General features: G+C 38.7%; 1 protein-coding gene across 2 annotated transcripts in view; it reads left to right on the forward strand.

The window, feature by feature from the left end:
- Window positions 1-11,461, forward strand: part of PSPC1 (paraspeckle component 1) — a 177,741-nt gene extending 166,280 nt beyond the window's left edge. For both annotated transcript variants that reach the window (XM_075337406.1, XM_075337408.1), the window contains 2 exons: window positions 7,808-7,916; window positions 11,253-11,461. In XM_075337406.1, coding sequence (XP_075193521.1) covers window positions 7,808-7,837 — 30 coding nt within the window. In that variant the 3' untranslated portion in view covers window positions 7,838-7,916; window positions 11,253-11,461. The remainder of the gene's footprint in view (window positions 1-7,807; window positions 7,917-11,252) is intronic.
- The last annotated feature ends 3,856 nt before the right edge of the window (window positions 11,462-15,317 follow it).

Here is a 15,317-nt window from a genome sequence, read left to right on the forward strand (position 1 = left end):
TATATATATGCATATATATATATATATGCATATATATATATATATGCATATATATATATATATGCATATATATATATATATGCATATATATATATATATATGCATATATATATATATGCATATATATATATATATGCATATATATATATATATGCATATATATATATATATGCATATATATATATATATGCATATATATATATATATGCATATATATATATATATGCATATATATATATATATGCATATATATATGCATATATATATATATATATGCATATATATATATATATATGCATATATATATATATATATGCATATATATATATATATATGTGTGTGTGTATATTACAAAAAGGATTTCCCTCTTTCTTGTAGATTCTTTTACGTGTTCCAGGGTTGTTCAGCTCCTACACTACAACAAAACATCTAACACAATGTATAATTAAAGTGATCTTTCGAATGGTTTTGTGCATCCATTTATCAATCACTAATTACTATCACTAACCAGTATTTTACACAATTACTGGTCATCATTCTAAGTCATTTTAATACTTCATAAACACATCGTAGAAAAAAAGGGGAAATTGGGGAGGACTTCTAATCAAATCGCCTCCATATCATACCTGTGAATAAGTTGCCTCTCATATTTAACTTTAAAAATATTTGATAATCTGAAATACGTTTAGTACTATAAGAGTTTTATATTAATGTCTGTGGCGTGGTATAGAACATGAGTGGGGTTAAACTAAAAATATTTAAGAAAATGCAATTTTTAATTATTCTAATGAATTATTTGTTTTAGCTTATCCCATGTGCAACACTTTTTGTTGAAGTTCATAGGAATTTGCTGTACTCCAGCTTTACTGTCATGAAACATGGCAGCGTTGAGTATCTGAGTCCAACTTAGAAGGGATTTTGGAAGGTAATGCCATTTTCTTATGTCATATTTTAATTCAATTTGTGTGTTTTTATTTTATTACGCACTTCACTCTTTTGATTGAGCAAATAATGTTTTGTCTGGTATAAAACCCCAAATAATACCGAAAACCTGTATGAAAGAGCCTAACACTTATTTTTTCAGTCTTTGAGATTGTATTCCTTCTGATTTAGAATTTGCATCACTTATTTTCGTCTGGTCTTAGCATCCTAAATATCACATACATCTATATCAAACATAACTAATATTTCTATCTCATAGTTCATGTATTTAGTGCTATATATTGAGGATAGTTATCTTTATAAAAAAAATGATCAGTACTTTTTGTCTAAATTTTCATCCATTTTTATTAAAGAACTAAGATAGCAAAGTGAAAGCCAAGGACATAGTTCTTTGTAAATGGTATGGGCAGCTTTGCATTACCAATTGTTTGCAAAATTGATACAGATTATAAATAGTAGAAAACATAGCATGTGACTATAACTGACCCGTGCGAATGGACCAGAAGTTTGGATTCAACTTATTCAGTGAGTCAGGTTACTTACGTAATGTCCAGTCACCCTATTCATTCAACCTGAGAATCTTTTTGGTTTATTTCGACTAACTTCTATAAAATATATATATAATATATAATATAATATATATATATATATATATATATATATATTATATTATATTATATTATATTATATTATATTATATTTTTTTATATATATATATACTTATAATAATTATTATTTTTCTGTTTTTTAGCATATATATTTTTCATTACAATGCAATGTTATCCTGGTTGATAGTTCATCCTTAAAAGGAATCTTGAACCCCTTTACAACTAAGGACTTGTCTGTACGTTCTTGGTCATGTATGGGTAATCCCTGCCGGCTGCTGCGGTGAGCCAGTGGTGATCCCTGCACATGTCTGCTGAGTTGACCAGCAGACATGTGAGGCTAACAGATGCAGGTGGATTCGCGATCCACCTGCGCCTGTTAACCCCTTAGATTGCGCTGTCAAATACTTACAGTGCAATTTAAATGGCCGTGGCGTGGCCACTGCCATCGGATGCTTTGTGACATGATCCCAGGAAGCCAATGGTAGCGACGGGTCATGTGGTCATGGTAGCGCCAGCTCTCACAGGAACGCTGCATTTATGCTGATCAGAGCTGTGCAGGTCTGATCAACAGAAATGAATCAGCAATCAGACTGCTGATCCATAAAGTCCTCTAGGGACTTTATGGATCAGTAATATGGATCAATGTAAAATAATAATAATCAATGAAAAAAAAAATGTTCAAATCACCCCCCATTCGCCCCATTGAAAATAAGTTAAAAAAAAATACACTTTTAGTATAGCCGTGTTCAGAAATGCCTGAACTATCAAAATATAAAATGAAATAATCTGATGGGTACGCGGCGTTTCAAGAAAAAAAATTTCAAACACCAAAATGAAGTTTTTTTGGTCATTGCAAAAAAAAATTAAAATGCAATAACAGGCGATAAGAACGTAGCTTCTGCACTAAAATGGTATACAGTGGAACCTTGGTTTACGAGAACAATCCGTTCTGGGAGTGGCTTGTAAACAAAGTTAGTTGTCTAGCAAAGCAAAATTTCCCATAGAAAATAATGCAATCTCAGATAATTCATTCCACAATTTGTTCAATGTCCCTTCCTGGTCCCCTATTGTGCCATTCCACACATGCACACACGCATATTAGACTCACCTTACCTTTCGTTCCATCGCCGGCCCCCTGTTTCACATAGTCCGCAGGTACAGGATGTGTATCGGGTAACCATCGCGACCGATGCCGGAGCTTCCTTGCCAGTGCGCTGAAGTCAAAGGCATGAGCCGCTTGCCTCTGATTGGTCAGCGCGCTGCCTTTGAGAAGCGGCTGGCAGCGGAAGTTCCTCCATCGTCGCCATGGTTACCGGATACACATCCTGTACCGGCGAACTACAAGAACCAGGAGGCCGGCGATGGAACGGAAGATAAGGTGAGCATAATGTGCGCGTTTGTGTGTGTGTGTGTGTGTGTGTGTGTGTGTGTGTGTGTGTGTGTGTGTGTGCAGACTGCAAGAGTGGGTCAGAGCACGGTGAAAGTACGGAACCGGATGTATGTGCATTGAGTATTTGCTCGTAAACTGAGTTACAAATTTACAGCAAGCTTTACTCATATAGTAAAATACTCGCACACCAAATTACTCGTAAACAGATGTTCCACTGTAATTAATAACGTCAGCTCAATATGCAAAATATATGCAGTCACTGAGCCCCAGATCCCGAAAAATGAGACCGCTACAAGGCTCGGAATATGGTGCCAAAAGCGCAATTCTTTTTTTGACACACTTCTCAATTTTTTATTTTTTTTTTTAACCCCATAGATAAAAGTATTTGTTTGGTATCTACGGACTTGTATCGAGTTGAGGCATCACACCGACACATAAGTTTTACTATATAGTGAATGCGGTGAATAAAATATCCCAAAAACAATCGTGCAATTGCACTTTTTTTGCAATTTCACCTCACTTGGAATTGTTTTCCAGTACACTATTTTGAATGAAACGGTTAGTTTTACCAACGTACAACTCGTCCCACGAAAATTAAGCCCTCAGATGACAATATTGACGTAAAAATAAAAAAACACTCTCGGAAGTAGGGGAACGAAAAATAGAAATATGAGGGACTGAAGCAATATGGGTAGATGCTTGGATATAAACGGAAGACCCTACAGCACTGTATAAGGATTTGATCTGTGTATACAATGTGTGACGTATATATCACTGTGCGGGGGTACTCATACCCACCTTTTATAAATTGTGTGTTAAAATTGCACAGAATCACTTCCGTAGCTGAATGACATTGCTCTTTTTTGTCAACTCCAAAGTTTTAATCAAAAGTAGTGGACCTTTCTCTAAGATTACCTTTTTTTAGTGAAAAAATACATTGGTTTTTCTAAAACTATCCAGTCTATACATTCATATGCAAATGCATTGCTTGGTGCTTTGTGGGTGGGGCTCTGCTGTTCACCGCACTGTTTCTTTCAAGGTTTTGCAGGCTTGCTCAGCGGCATCAGTCAGTGCAGGAGTCGGGAGGTGCAATTAGGCAAAAGTGTCAGAAGACTGGTCCTCCAGACAGTCTCATTGCACTGAACCTTACTCAAACTATGCAGGTGTTAAATGCTCTTGAGACATTTACTATTCCAGTTTTCTTCAATTTGAATTTACAAATGACAGTTTTATATTCCCATGCATGTTGCAGTACTGCGACCACAATAAGTTCATGCCCTAAAGCAGAGGTCCCCTGCCTTTGACCTTGAGTGTCACCTTCAGCTCTGTGAGAGGATTGTGAGCCACATTTAGCTCCCACCACTCATTAGTGACATCTAGAGCCCCCATTAAGAGTGTAATGTCCGTGAAAGCTTTTCCAGAGAATTCACCATACCGAGGCAGGATACCAGTATCCAGTGGTTCCTACTTCCATTCAGATCTGATCTTCTGTGTTGGGCTATTCACAAATGTCACCATCTGGAGACCTGCTCTTCATAGCTGATTGCAAGACCTGGTGCAAATGCACCTAGCTAGCAGATAGCCGCGAGCCACACATCACGGGCCCGTGAGCCACAGGTTGGGGACCCTTGCCCTAAGGAGTCTATAAATTCAGCAACATTGTTATTTTGATGTGAGGCTTAATTTCTTGGGTGGTCAAGATCATGATCAAGTTCGTTACCGAAAGATATTTAGATGCGCTGATCCATTACCTCTTCTGTATTAGGATAATTGATATCAAAATACATCTGCAATATGTAAACTACTTTGCGGGAGCTCATTGTACATACAGTTCTAGGGGACATTTTAAGTCAAATACTTTTTCAAATTTTTTGTATTGTTGGTCCTGCAGTGGGGAATATTCAAAAATCTTACCTCACTTGGCGTTTCTTTCTGTATTTGCATTTTTGTTTTCTGAGATGTCTATTTTTTTTAAATCCAAGTTTGATCTGAATCATAGAATTAAAAATAGTCTGAATGAACAATGAACTTTCTTGTAATTTTATTTTTCCAACTATTTTATAGCTTGTTTATACAAAAGTATGAAACATGTCTGTACCTGTATGCAAAACTAACAGCATACGTACAGCAGACTGACCAATACAAGTCAGCGTCATAACGTTCCTACACAGAGACCGATGGGCCGCTTGTAAAAAAACTACACTACTTTTGATCCATAATTTGGATCAGACTTGCCTATTATGTATGGCAGTTTTTTTTTTAAAAAAAAAAAACTTGAATACTCAGGGGAGCATCAAGAATCTGTCCTTATTTTGATCTGTTGACAGGCAATAGTAAAACGTAAAAGTCCCAGGCAATCTTTTTAATGTATATGACCTGTAGCTAATCTTGTGTTTCAGAGCAGCTTTTTAGATAATATATAATCACCTAACACTACACTTGCATGAACACACACAATTCCCAAGTCATTCTTATCTCGTTCAATACATAATTTTTTACATTTCATCAGTTTAATTTCAGAATGTCCGAAGACTATGAATTGAGAGTAATTTTCTGCAAGTATACATATAAAGCTGACCATAGTCTTTTGATAACTCTCTACATTTTGGCAAATCCTGGTAAAACAAAACTGTGCCTCAAGCTTAAGATCCAATAGAAGTGGACTCCCGCACTGTCGTAAGAAGATGGTCAGCAATAATGGTTAAAACGTGATATTATTACGCGTTTTAGAGATCACCTCTTTCCTCAGATAAATCACACATGTACAATGTGTGATTTATCTGAGGAAGGAGATGTGATCTCTGAAACGCGTAATAAAATCACGTTTTAACCATTACTTCTGACAATCTTCTTATGACTGCGGGAGTCCACTTATATTGAATCTGTTGACACCAACTCCTCGTGGTGTGTGCTGCAGCCATAACCTACACGCTTTCAATACAAGTTGTAACTATTTTCACAACTGTATCGGGTGAGCACATCTGATTTTTCCTACAAACGTTTGTAACGTTAGTACCCTATTAGCAGCTTTTGACTTTTCAGTCTTCTTCACATTGATTCCAGCTTAAGATCCAGTATATAAAAAAGTTCTTAAAGTTAAGGAACAAAGGGAAATTAATGGGCGACTCACGAAAATGGGTTATCATCTGCTCATATCATTAAACTTTGGTCAAGCACCTCGATAATTTGACCAACCAGCTGCGAAGTGGGATTTCTATTGTACCTTAAAACTAGCGGGTTCACGTAATTCATCTGGCTCCCCAACTGTAACCTTGGGATTTTGTGTTTATTGCTTTTGTTCATCCACTTTATCTGCTAGACATAATGGTGACCAGTATTTAATATCTTTAAAAGATGGTGTTGAATTTTTACTAGTAATTATACAGCTGATCACATATGGCTGCTAAGGCTGTAATGGTACAAGAAGACTTCTATACTGATAAATTGTGGGGGTATCGCTAAAGAACATAACTAAATGTATGAAGACTCTGTACTCTATCTACCATTGCTATGCTAGGGGTAACAAGCATCTCCTTTATATTTTGGTTTCCATGCTGTTAAATCATGTCTAGGCCTTTTTTATATAGCATTATTGCTACTTTTTCAAAGACTTACAGGGTTTAGTCCCCGTACATAATGTAGCGTTAGTGACGATTGATAGTTAAAGGAAAAAAAGTTTTTTGCACCCTGTTGGCCACAAATCATTTTTGAAGATTGATACAAAAATAATTTATTGACTTTGGTCATCCTCTGATTTCTTTACGGGCATGTGACACAATTATTTGTAGCTGTACTGATATAAATATTCATCTTTATGGCTGGAACAATTGGAAAGACCCATCAGCTTTTCATAGTCATTCATTTGTTAATCCTCTTGTGTGTGCGTTTTGTCTACTACCTCATCTGCCATCAGCTTATTCTTCTCAAAAAAAAACATTTTAGATAAAAAAAAAAAGAAGTCTGTAGTTACCAGTATACTTGGATGAAACACAGATTATAATGAATACTGAATTGTTTGTAAAATGTACATTTGTAGATATACAAAAGCGTAGGAAGACTGAAAAATAACCAAGACCCAATGTAAAAATTAAAAGGATGTAGTTTGGTCATAAAATTATACTTTCTTAAAGGGAACTGGACAGCGGATACATGTTGGCCGATTCACAGGAAGCATGTATTGGACACTGGCTGCAAGATTTTATATGAGCATATTTGACTACGAAATGCTGCGACGTTTGAGAAAAACCTTACTACGTCCATGTACACACGTTGAGTATTCTTAAGCCAAAACCAGTGGTGGGGAAAAGATGCAGAAGTGGTGCTCATGTCTCTATTATACTTTTTCCTCTGTTCCACTCCTGGTTTTAGCTTAAAAATACGAAGGTTAAAAAAAAACACCAAATACTCAGTGTGAACTAGGCCTTATAACCTGCCGGTGAACAAACCACGCAAAAGACTAGTCGAAAAGGCCAGTCCCAGCGGCTTCTCCCTGCTTGCTCCCCTTTTAGTGACATATCTCTCTGCATGTGTGTACAGTGAGAGACCGGTCAGTCATTGGCAGTGGACGAGGAGAAGCCAGCCAGGGAGGCCCACTTGTCCGACTACCTTCTCGTTTGACCCTTTCGCTTTTCAACTTTTTTTCTCTGAAAAGTTGCAGCGTTTAAGAGTTAAACATACCTGTCTAATATCAGGCAGCCACAGTCTGATCTATGCTGCCTGTGGTTGTGCTGTCAAGTTCCACTCAACTTTAGGTGTAAAAACAAACTATTTCTCCTGTGAAAGAGCCTGCAAATATTTACTGTCATACCAATTGACACTGTGTTCTTGTACTCTATTTACGTTGCTGTTGTTTCTTTTACATTTTCAGGGCTGGTACCTGGTCAGTGCTGGAGGATAAAGAACTAGAAGATTTAAACTGTGTGCAAAATGGCTTGAAATTTTAAATAGGAAATTCTCAAGGGCGCTGATCATTTCAGGTATGAATGTTGGAGAGCAAAGTAAAAAAAAATCTATTTGTCAAACCTTCTAGGTTGGATATAAAATGTTACGTGTATTATATCTCTAGACTACATTGAGTAAAAATGTCTGTTTGGTGTATGTTTGGTAGGCTTACATTTTACTTAGTCTTTTTACTTCCAATCCCTTTAAAACACTTAAATAAAAAGCTCTGAACTGTTTCTCTTTTTTTCCCCAAGGAATTCTACTGTAAATATAATTTGTTTAATGATTTGCATTGTTCTGCCCACATGCCAACTAGACGTTCTCAGCCTCAAGTGAATTGAGTGAGACAGTGTACGTCTAGTCTAAATGTGGCCGGATCTATGTAAATCACATACTTGCAGTCACTTGACAGGCCGCTCTCGCGACCATCACTGGAGGATTCCAACTGATATAGATATATATATATATATATATATATATATATATATATATATATATATATATATATATATATATATATATATATATATATATATATAATACACACACACTTCCATCCCTTAGATTTTTTTTCTCATTGAAGTAATATTTCTCTAACTTAAAAAATCTTTTTATATTTAGACTTGTCTGGGGTTGGTGCAGAATTTACTTCAATATAACCTATTTTGTGAAATGTGACACTTATTTTTCTTCAGTTGACAAGGGTGTTTTTCTTCTACTGTAGTGCAGTCTTAAATTACATTTATCTATTTATTTTTTGGTAGCTTTGATTTGATAAGCCAGTATCTTGATATCATGTTTTTTCTTGCGTTTTAATTACTTTGACTGCAAACATGCAGGTTGTTCTGGGTTTTTTTTTATTTATTCAAGGGAATCTGTCACTCACCAGGTTTGACTATTTAATCTGAGAGCAGCATAGTTTAAGGCGTTGAGACCATGATTCCAGGGACGTGTCACTTAAGGTACCTTCACACTTAGCGATGCAGCAGCGATCCGACCAGCGATCTGACCTGGTCAGGATCGCTGCTGCATCGCTACATGGTCGCTGGTGAGCTGTCAAACAGGCAGATCTCACCAGCGACCAGTGAACCGCCCCCAGCCAGCAGCGACGTGCAAGCGACGCTGCGCTTGCACGGAGCCGCCGTCTGGAAGCTGCGGAGACTGGTAACTAAGGTAAACATCGGGTATGGTTACCCGATGTTTACATTAGTTACCAGCGCATACCGCTTAGCTGTGTGAGCAGGGAGCCGCGCACACTGAGCGCTGGCTCCTTGCTCTCCTAGCTACAGTACACATCGGGTTAATTAACCCGATGTGTAATGCAGCTACATGTGCAGAGAGCAGGGAGCCGCGCACACTGCTTAGCGCTGGCTCCTTGCTCTCCTAGCTGCTGTACACATCGGGTTAATTAACCCGAGGTGTACAGCAGCTACATGTGCAGAGAGCCGGAGCCGGCAGCACTGGCAGCGTGAGAGCTGCAGAGGCTGGTAACTAAGGTAAATATCGAGTAACCACCTTGGCTACCCGATGTTTATCTTGGATACAGCTTACCTCAGCTGTCAGACGCCGGCTCCTGCTCCCTGCTCGCTTCATTTGTCGCTCTCTCGCTGTCACACACAGCGATCTGTGTGTCACAGTGGGAGAGCGGCTTTGAAGAAAACGAACCAGGGCTGTGTGTAACGAGCAGCGATCTCGCAGCAGGGGCCAGATCGCTGCTCATTGTCACACACAGCGAGATCGCTAATGAGGTCACTGCTGCGTCACAAAAAGCGTGACTCAGCAGCGATCTCGGCAGTGAGCTCGCTGTGTGTGAAGCACCCCTTAGGTTGTGTGCTGTAGTTTCAATACAATCAATCTTTATCAGCAGGATGTTATCACTAACAGGACTAGGTATCTGATGCAGTCCAGCTAATCTGTGCAACCCCGTCCCCATCACTGATTGGCAGCATGTACACAGGAAGCTGCTTGTCATTGGTTATGCACAGCAATTTGAGCACTGGACTGCTATATCTCCACCAGAGAAAACAAGGATTCTAGCAAACTTGTAACAATCCAGTTAAGTGACACATCACTGGAATCAGGCTGTCTGTCATTATATCATGCAGCTCTTTGAATCCATCTAAAAATCCTGCTGACACTTTCTCTTTAAAGTAAAACACCTTTAAAAGAATCACTCTCCTTCCTCCCTTTTGTCACCATTAAACATAAAGATGTATTTAAAATAAAAGGAAGAAAAAACATAAGTGCTGTCACCGGTATCATAAATATCCTATCTAAAAAAAAAAAATCACCCCTGGGCGCATTGGTTTTACATTTTGACCTCCCCTTCTTCCAAGAGCCATAACTTTTTTTTTCCCATTTTTCAATCAATATAGCCATGTCCGAGCTTGGCAACACAATCGAACGTTCTGTGTCTTCATGTAATCCCAGACAGATTTGATGATTTTATCACAAGCTTCGCGAGAGGCTCCTTATTCTTAACACTGAAGATAGTTCTTAATGACATTGGCTCAGAATGTAACCACCCAAATCATATAGCGCATAGGACACCTCACTGATGGTATTGCATGATTAAGTATCTACCTGTATTTCGTAGAATTGAGGACAACATTAATATTGGCCAATTTATTCTCAGAAATGCAACCCCAAATTTGTAAGGAACCTCTACCACTGTTCCTGCAAACACTCCAGTCCTTCAGGAAACAATTTGCCTTCTGTTACAGCCAAATATTTCACTTTTTGGCTCATCAGTCCAGAGCACCTGCTGCCATTTTTCTGCAGCATAGTTCTTATGTTTTAGTGTGTAGTTGAGTCACTTTTTTGTTAGCCACAATTTTTCCATGAATACCACTTTTGGCCATACTTCTCCGAGCAGCAGACTGGTATAGCTGGGTTCCACTTGCTGCTCCCTCCTCTGAGCTGATGGCACTGCTGGACACTTTCCAATTTTGAAGGGAAATAATATTGATATGTCTTTAATCTACTGTACTAAGTTTCCTTGGCCAACCATTGTGTCTACAGTCCTTTACGTGACACATTTCTTTTTTTTCACAATGCTTAGAAATACAGGCAGGTACTTATCCATTAGGGAGGCGTCTGATTGGCTCAAAATTTATTGTGCAGAAGGACAACAACCCGAAACAGACAGCCAATATCATTAAGAACCTTCTTCATCTTAAAGATGATACTGTCGCCCGCAGAGCCCTGAACTCAATTTTGTTTGTCTGAGATGACTTTTTTCTTTTTTTTTTTTTTTTTCCTCCCAGGCCTGCCTTAAACTTGCACAGTACTATACTTACTATATGAAGACTTACAGTTGTCCTATATCACATACATAAATATTATGATAATCTACCTTTCTCTTTTTACAGTCTGCTGGTATTACCTGGATGGAATATGAAAGTGCTTATAGATGAAGAGGACTAGTCTGATTTTGAATATATTTTTCTTTTTTATGGAAAAAGAAACATTCTGATGTCTACCTCAAATTATCTATTACAAAAGCAGTATTATTTTTTTGAAGATTTTTAAAAAACTGTTATAGTCCTACTGAATCAGACAAATAAATGTTTGCTCTCTCTGTGGCTTTATTTAATCTTTTAAAACTTTAAATAAATACAATTTTTCTGTAAAACTTGTAGTGGAAAAGATTTACTACAAATGAGATATGTGATTGGAATTGTCAGTTCCATAACATATGATTTTCATTTAGAAAGTGTGTGTGTGTGTATATTATGTAGAGTGATTGCTCTGTGAGAGAAACAAAATTTAAAATTTTGTTTATTGTGATACCTTTTATGTACCTTTAGTTATTATGTAGAGGGTATGCTGGAGAAAAACCTAAGGTGCAATACGGTCTTCTCACATAAAATCTGGTGATAAAGGTGTATGAGTTGCTCACTTGGCAGGATTGTGTGAGACACAACCACTATAAAAACAATATCAGTCAGCTGCTGCAGACCTGTTAAACACAGAAAAAAAGAATAAAAGCAGATCTCTCTGCTCTGCTGGCAAATCTAACAGAATTTTTTTTATATATATATGTATGTGTGTTCTGAAGTCCCGCGTAGGATAAATCTATTTTTCGAGTTTATAGGCATTTTCTATCAAATATCTTTGACCCCCCAATTTGACATTAATTTTAGTTTTTGAAGTAGTTTTGCCAGCAATTTCTGCAACAATTTGGGACTTGAAGGCACAGCTAAATTTTGTACAAATTCAGATCCAAAATTAGTCAATCTCAGAGGATTAATGCTCATATGACCAATCATAAGCAGGATAAGGTAGCCAATCATTGCATCACATCTGCTGGTTTTTCATCTTTTTTATCTATCTGTATGTTGGTCAATCTAGAGAAGAGAACTGATTATGATGAGTCTTCAGATTTGTGTCAGCAGAGGATGTTGTGGTACTGCATGAACAGGGTTATTCTGGCCCATACATTGCAAGGAGGGTTAGCTGTCATCAGAGTACAGTCGTAAGAATTGTGCAGAAACATAAGCAGCTTGGAATAACTCGGGATAGACGCAGATTTGTTCTGCCAAAAAAAGTCGAGCTGAATGGAAAGGGAGGCTAGAGTAATTTTTACATCCCTTGCTAATCCAAAGCTTGCCTCTTCTCAGCTTCTGTAAGAATGGCAAGAAAAGTGCAAGGTTGAGATAGCAGCATGATGGAAGGGAAAAAAAGCCCTTGACAGCCACACAAAGATGAAAACTGTGGACATTGAAATATTCAGAATGGAAAAAGGTGGAGTGTGTTATTTAGTGATGAAAGCACTTTTTGAATTTTGGTAAATGGAAAAATATTATGTGAGAAGGTTCCCACATGAAGAGTACAAGACAGTGTTTGAACTTCTATGTGAAACATCGGTGAAAGTAATGGTCTTTGCTATATGGTTGTTAATGGTGTTGGAAGGCTTTGTATGGTGGAGAATTTCATTAATGCAAAAAAAAAAATATAATACATAGACACCCTTCATAAGAACATGCGGCCTTCTGCTCAAGACCTGTTTTCACAGGATTACATCATCTGGGATGATAATGCTCAGTCACTGAGCTAACACAGTAATTGAGTAGAAAAAAAAAAGCTGTCTATTATTGCCTGGCCAGCTCTGTCCCCAGATCTCCAGCCAATTTAAACTTTGTGGCACAAGGTATCATTAGAGATATCTAGATCACAAAATCATCGAAGGTTCTGGGAATACAAATTCATTAAAAAGTTTAACTCTGTGGACGCAGGACTCGGCCTGTCAGGAGGATTTATGACCCACTACAAAATCTGAGGAGTCTGTTCCAGAGACTGCTAGGGCATCATGCCTCTGATCCTACAAGGATATTGGGACAATAAACCTTTCACACCACTAATCAAAGCTAATTAAGGATTCACTCTCTAAGCTCAGTGTTTGTTTATTTAAATGTCCTTTTATTATGCCATCCCTCTGCGCTGTTTGTGTATATATTTTTCTTTCTTCAGATATTTTGTCATACCATGCATAATGAAGGGACCTGAGATGTCTCGAAAGCTTGCTTTGTAACACCATTTTATTTTAGTTAGCTATTAAAAGGTATCACAACTATAATTATAATTTTGTTTCTCTCCCTGAGAACAAATAAACTGGCTAACACGGTACCCAAACTTTTTCTCTGGTCCTATCAGGCTTCTGGCCTACTACCCTTATGTTGACGATATTTTGTGTAAATCATATTTTATTCAAATATAGAGCATGTTTACAAGTTATAGGATAGGCAACATATGATATACAGTAGAATAACTCAAATCTTGGAGATAAGTAATACAACACTTCTACTTGCATAATTCCTTTGATTACACACTTCAGGTCAGACCATCATCACCCATGTAATAGCTTTGCTTTGGAGATGATGCCCACTGGGTGACCAACAATCCGACCCCCATACAAAAATGTATGCAGCCTCGTTTAGAAACGGGAGGCAACGTAGATGTACAAAGTCCCTGAGATGACAATCCTTTCTAACAATGTAAACATAACAAAATGTACAAAGAGGAAAGAAAGATGAGAAAAGAGGAAATGTAGGGGGAGAGGGAAAATAAAAGGACGAAGAAGATGTCTCGTCTGGGTCGTGTGCAGCCCCCAGCACTTTTGTTTTGTGGAATGGACAATCACAGAGGTCTCACGCCCCCAACTGAAGCTTGAAGCCATAGTACCAGGTCTGGTGTCTCTCTATACATATCCATGGCGCCCACAGCCTGAACACTCGCTCCCCCGAGTCAGACGCCTGGCCAACCAGCTCCTCCATCCTATAGATCTGGTTCATCTCTGCCACCAGTTCAGCCCGCGAGGGCACTTTGGTCTGCCTCCAGTACCTTGGGATTAATCTCCTTGCCCCCGTCAAAAAAAGCCTTAACAGGCTTCTCTTGAAGTTAGATCGAGATATTGTTTAAGGATAGAAGAGCCAGTTCCGGCGTCGGCTCAAACCTAGTGGATGACACTTTATTCAGAAGGGCAAACACGTCTAGCCAAAAATATTGTATGAGAGGACAAGACCACCACATGTGGATGTATGAGCCTCTATCGTTTGAGGATCTCCAGCATTCTTCAGAGACAGATGGGAACATGGAATGAATTCTGGAGGGGGAATGATACCACCTAGAAACTATTTTGTAGCCCCGTTCCTGTGATGCTACATCCAGCGACGACTTGTGGGTAAAGAGTAATATTTTTGAGCATTCCTCACGCCTGAGGGGTCTCCCCAAATCCACCTCCCATTTCAAGAAGAAAGGGGCATCATCCTTCCGTCCAGACAACTCAATCTGGAACATTTTGTATAGCAGGGCAATGGTGTGTTCCAGAGGCTCTCCCACCAGACACAGAGACTCAAAGGGCGTCAAGGGCCTATAAAAGTTAGTTTGTGGTGAAAGGGAGACCCACATTGGACACTAGATCCCTCATTATGGACACCATGCCTCTGGACATGTGAAGAAATATGTTGCCTGTTAGAAGGTGTCAGTGGTCCAGGTATAGTGGAAATGCCCAGGAGTGCGTTCGAACTCCTGAGAAATGAGGACAAGCTCTTTACGAGGAACGGCCTGACCTGAGTGCACGGGTGCGAAGGGACTGGCGACCACAACGCTACGAGAGGGGCGCAGTCTGTCTGAGATATCTCCACCTCCACCCAGCGCTTAGAGGTTTTGTTATGGTAGAGATCCAGAAGGCATGTTCCCAATGAAGCAAGGTGATATTTTTTGAGGTCTGGAAGGCCTGCTTCCCCCCCCCCTCCCCCTGCAAGTCTAGGCTTGTTCAGGACTCTATAGGCCAGCCGAGGGCGTCTGTGTGCCCAGACGAATCTGGTTATGGCCGTTTTTAATCGTGAAAAAAGGGAAGCTGGCAAGGGTATGGGAATTACCTGGAAAAAATATAACAGGCGAGGCAGTATATCCATCTTTATGGCGTTTATCCT

The sequence above is a fragment of the Anomaloglossus baeobatrachus genome, chromosome 2, assembly GCF_048569485.1.
Source record: "Anomaloglossus baeobatrachus isolate aAnoBae1 chromosome 2, aAnoBae1.hap1, whole genome shotgun sequence".
Lineage (NCBI taxonomy): Eukaryota > Metazoa > Chordata > Amphibia > Anura > Aromobatidae > Anomaloglossus > Anomaloglossus baeobatrachus.